Source organism: Camelina sativa, chromosome 14 (genome assembly GCF_000633955.1).
Source record: "Camelina sativa cultivar DH55 chromosome 14, Cs, whole genome shotgun sequence".
Lineage (NCBI taxonomy): Eukaryota > Viridiplantae > Streptophyta > Magnoliopsida > Brassicales > Brassicaceae > Camelina > Camelina sativa.
Window position 1 is genome coordinate 7042105 of NC_025698.1, and position 3965 is coordinate 7046069.

The following is a 3965-nucleotide window of genomic DNA, read 5'->3' on the forward strand; positions in this document are numbered from 1 at the left end:
CTTTTTTTTAAAAAAAAAAAAAAAAAAAAAAAAAGCCAAGGTCGGTCTATTGACCAAAGTTTTTCAACCGGAGCGAGCCACGCAGCAAAGCTATTTTAACTCTCCTTTCATCAAATACATAATCCACTGACGTAGGAAATATATCAACTCCAAACTAATTACTCGGCTCAGATATTAGTTCAACATTAATTTATTAATCCTCTTTTTTTCGTGTGTCCAATCCTAAATTGCTTTAGTTAGTAACTTTAGTGTTGTCATTTCATTTTCCGATATACACATAAAAACGATTTGTATAGACTATAGAGGTTGGGTGCAGATACTTTCCTTGACTCGCACCTAATCTAATCCATCTTTATATATTTTGCAAATATATAAAGTATAAACTATTATTCTCGCCGTTCTTTATGTTTTAAAAAAAACAAAGCGACAACCAGCCTTGTTTCTTCCATCTTTTAACTATGTCCTACCTCTCTATATTTAAGAATAAACGAAACATCCTTTATTTTTGGACGTTGTAATGGAGTCCTCTGTCTCCTCTATTTGGACGTCTTGGATCGCTCTCTTTATTTAACATAGCATAAAGAATAAATAAGTTCATACTATACATAAAATAGTTAAGATTGCAATTCTAGACAAAGGGCAAATGGAAGGTAGGGCCAAAGTGAGGTAGATAGATGAGATTAGAATCAAACGTACGAAAATTTCCAAAAGATTGGAACCCTTAGCTGTCTTCGCAAGAGAAACTCCCGTTATTTATATTCCAAACCCTTGCACGTAAGCAATTAGTTTGCTCACCGAACATCGAATTGTGTTAGACTTATTTGGGTTACGTACCCGATAAAAGATAGTTTAGGCTGATATCTTCTTTATGGATATACTAGTACTAAAACTAAATGAATTAGGTTGTAAGCGTTTATAGGGATCCATCATATATATATATAAAATTTTAAATATATATATATTTTTAAATATTTTTATAATAATATCAACACCATAATCAGCATACCATCCTCATCTTGTGTAGAACATTTGTAATATTAGTCTTGAGGAATGAGGAGTCTAAAGAATTCAAAATGGTCGAATCAATCTTACCAGTTTGTTAGCTGGGTCAGTTTTTAACAACACTGGTTAGCTACTTAGCTAGAGGTGTATATATTCGATTGTAAATATGGCGTCAACACTTACGTGCGATTTTATGTTTCTATTTATATATTGTTTGGGTTGTTTTCACATTTCAATTACTTTAGTATAAATAACCCTTTTAGATATCATATCACCCTTACCAGACAGAACAGGTGATACTCAATCTAGCACATTCTCTTTTCTTCTCTGCTGTTCTCCTTCTCTCTTTTTTCATTGATTTAAGTCATCATCTTCTTGAAAAAGAAGTGTTCAGAACCAAAACCATAAATTCGAGAATGGATCTAAAGCGTCACTCGTCGCTTTCTACACTTGTGGCTCATTTCTTTGGCATCTTAGCGGTTATTCTAATGCTCATATGGCTTCTCCATTACCGCGAAGGCATCGAGTATGGCTCCGACAACCCCTTTAAGGTTTTAAATGTAAGTTTGTATCTTCTACACTTTTTTATGTATACTTACATGAAAGAATTCAATCATTTTTTTTTTGGCGTTTGAACTGAACTAGTAATTACTTTTCTCTTTTTTTTGGTTGGGAAATGGTTGATATAGGTGCACATATTTCTCATGTACTGTGGATTTCTCTTTCTCGTGGGTCAAGGTAATTTCGTTACGATCTAAGACGCATACAAATGATGAAATGATTCATGTATAGAACCAGTTAAGTTCAGTAGAAATTTGCAACCCAATTATACTGCCCGTTCAATTTCCTCATGTTTCATCCCAATTAGTATTATACAAAGAATAATTTGGCAATCGATATATTCATTTTTGTCCTCTGATTAAACCGTACACACGTGATTTTCTGCAGAACAAAAAGTAACATTCCTGATTTTGCATGCTTTTTAAAATATTTTTGTTGACAATGATTGGTTGATTATGGGATGCAGCTATGATGACGTATAAAACGGCGTACGCGTCGCACCAAGTGCAGAAGATGGTTCACGGTGGGCTTCACTTAATAGGCTTGGTTCTAGGTATTGTCGGAATCTGCGCCGCCTTTAGATTCCACGACAAAATCAACCTTAGAGACATGGTCTCTCTTCACTCCTGGATCGGTCTCACTACTTTCATTCTCCTCGGTCTACAGGTTTGATTATTATTTCATAAATATTAATTGAATGTTAATTAAACTTACATCAAACACTAATTAAAAGTCATGGTGGTGATGTATATATAATTTTACAGTGGCTCTTTGGTGCGTTCACATTCTTAGCGCCGCAATCATCGTCGGGGACTAGGACGAGGATGATGCCGTGGCACGTCTTAGGTGGTCGGGCTCTACTTTATATGGGTATTGTCGCAGCACTCACCGGACTCATGCAAAGAGCAACAACGCTTGGTCAGAGCACAANGAAATGATTCATGTATAGAACCAGTTAAGTTCAGTAGAAATTTGCAACCCAATTATACTGCCCGTTCAATTTCCTCATGTTTCATCCCAATTAGTATTATACAAAGAATAATTTGGCAATCGATATATTCATTTTTGTCCTCTGATTAAACCGTACACACGTGATTTTCTGCAGAACAAAAAGTAACATTCCTGATTTTGCATGCTTTTTAAAATATTTTTGTTGACAATGATTGGTTGATTATGGGATGCAGCTATGATGACGTATAAAACGGCGTACGCGTCGCACCAAGTGCAGAAGATGGTTCACGGTGGGCTTCACTTAATAGGCTTGGTTCTAGGTATTGTCGGAATCTGCGCCGCCTTTAGATTCCACGACAAAATCAACCTTAGAGACATGGTCTCTCTTCACTCCTGGATCGGTCTCACTACTTTCATTCTCCTCGGTCTACAGGTTTGATTATTATTTCATAAATATTAATTGAATGTTAATTAAACTTACATCAAACACTAATTAAAAGTCATGGTGGTGATGTATATATAATTTTACAGTGGCTCTTTGGTGCGTTCACATTCTTAGCGCCGCAATCATCGTCGGGGACTAGGACGAGGATGATGCCGTGGCACGTCTTAGGTGGTCGGGCTCTACTTTATATGGGTATTGTCGCAGCACTCACCGGACTCATGCAAAGAGCAACAACGCTTGGTCAAAGCAGAAACGCTGAGTCACGTCTAATTAACTTCCTCGGGTTAGCCATTCTACTCTTCGGCGTCTCCGTCGACTTCTCCGTCACTATTGGCCGTTATAATTGATATAGTACTACTATATTATATAGTCACACCTTTAAATATTTTCTCTATTGTATTAATCAACGAATTCTTTTTTGTTTGTTTTGTTTTCGTGTGTAAATGTGATTCGTGTGATATCTAATTTGTCATGAGAGTGATTATTTGGTATTCAATTTTTACTTTTTGGATATTTTTCTTCTTTTTGTGTTTGATCTTTGATGCTTACTTTAAGTAATAATTTGCATATTTTATTTATAGTGGTAAATTTCCAGGTCAGAAAGCAACTTGAACGGTCTATGAATTTTCATGGCACTACCATTTATATACTCTTTTTCTCAATGTAATATATCTATAAATGATTTTATTTAGGGTTAGAATATATTCTGCAAAAGTCATGTAATGAAATATACTATCAGAACCAATAATTTTATCTACTAGCTGTCCTTTCATTTTCATATTCTTTTTATGATTAAACTTCAAAAACCATAATATACGGTAGTATATAAGTGATCTACTTTATACACAAAATACATGTATTTTATATAATCATAGAAAATATGTATATAAGCAAAAAAACGAAAGTTATATAGATTGGGGAAAAAAAAAAGATAGTACCCAGATAACCAAATAAAACATTTATCATTAATTTGACATTTCCAAAAAAAAAAAAAAAAAAAAAAAAA

General features: G+C 34.4%; 1 protein-coding gene across 1 annotated transcript; it reads left to right on the forward strand.

Moving 5' to 3' along the window:
• Positions 1142-3480, forward strand: LOC104740156 (probable transmembrane ascorbate ferrireductase 3). The gene is made up of 5 exons (XM_019235960.1): positions 1142-1562; positions 1692-1740; positions 2030-2229; positions 2328-2481; positions 3200-3480. The coding sequence occupies exons 1-5, from the start codon at positions 1419-1421 to the stop codon at positions 3304-3306; spliced, it is 654 nt and encodes a 217-aa protein (XP_019091505.1). The 5' UTR covers positions 1142-1418; the 3' UTR covers positions 3307-3480.

Bases quoted from the DNA above. Each gene is read 5' to 3' on its own strand.
- LOC104740156 (XM_019235960.1), top strand. From the start codon at position 1,419: ATGGATCTAAAGCGTCACTCGTCGCTTTCTACACTTGTGGCTCATTTC. The intron at 2,230-2,327 runs GTTTGATTATTA...ATAATTTTACAG, and splicing joins TCATTCTCCTCGGTCTACAG to TGGCTCTTTGGTGCGTTCAC. The intron at 2,482-3,199 runs GTCAGAGCACAA...CAACAACGCTTG, and splicing joins GCAAAGAGCAACAACGCTTG to GTCAAAGCAGAAACGCTGAG.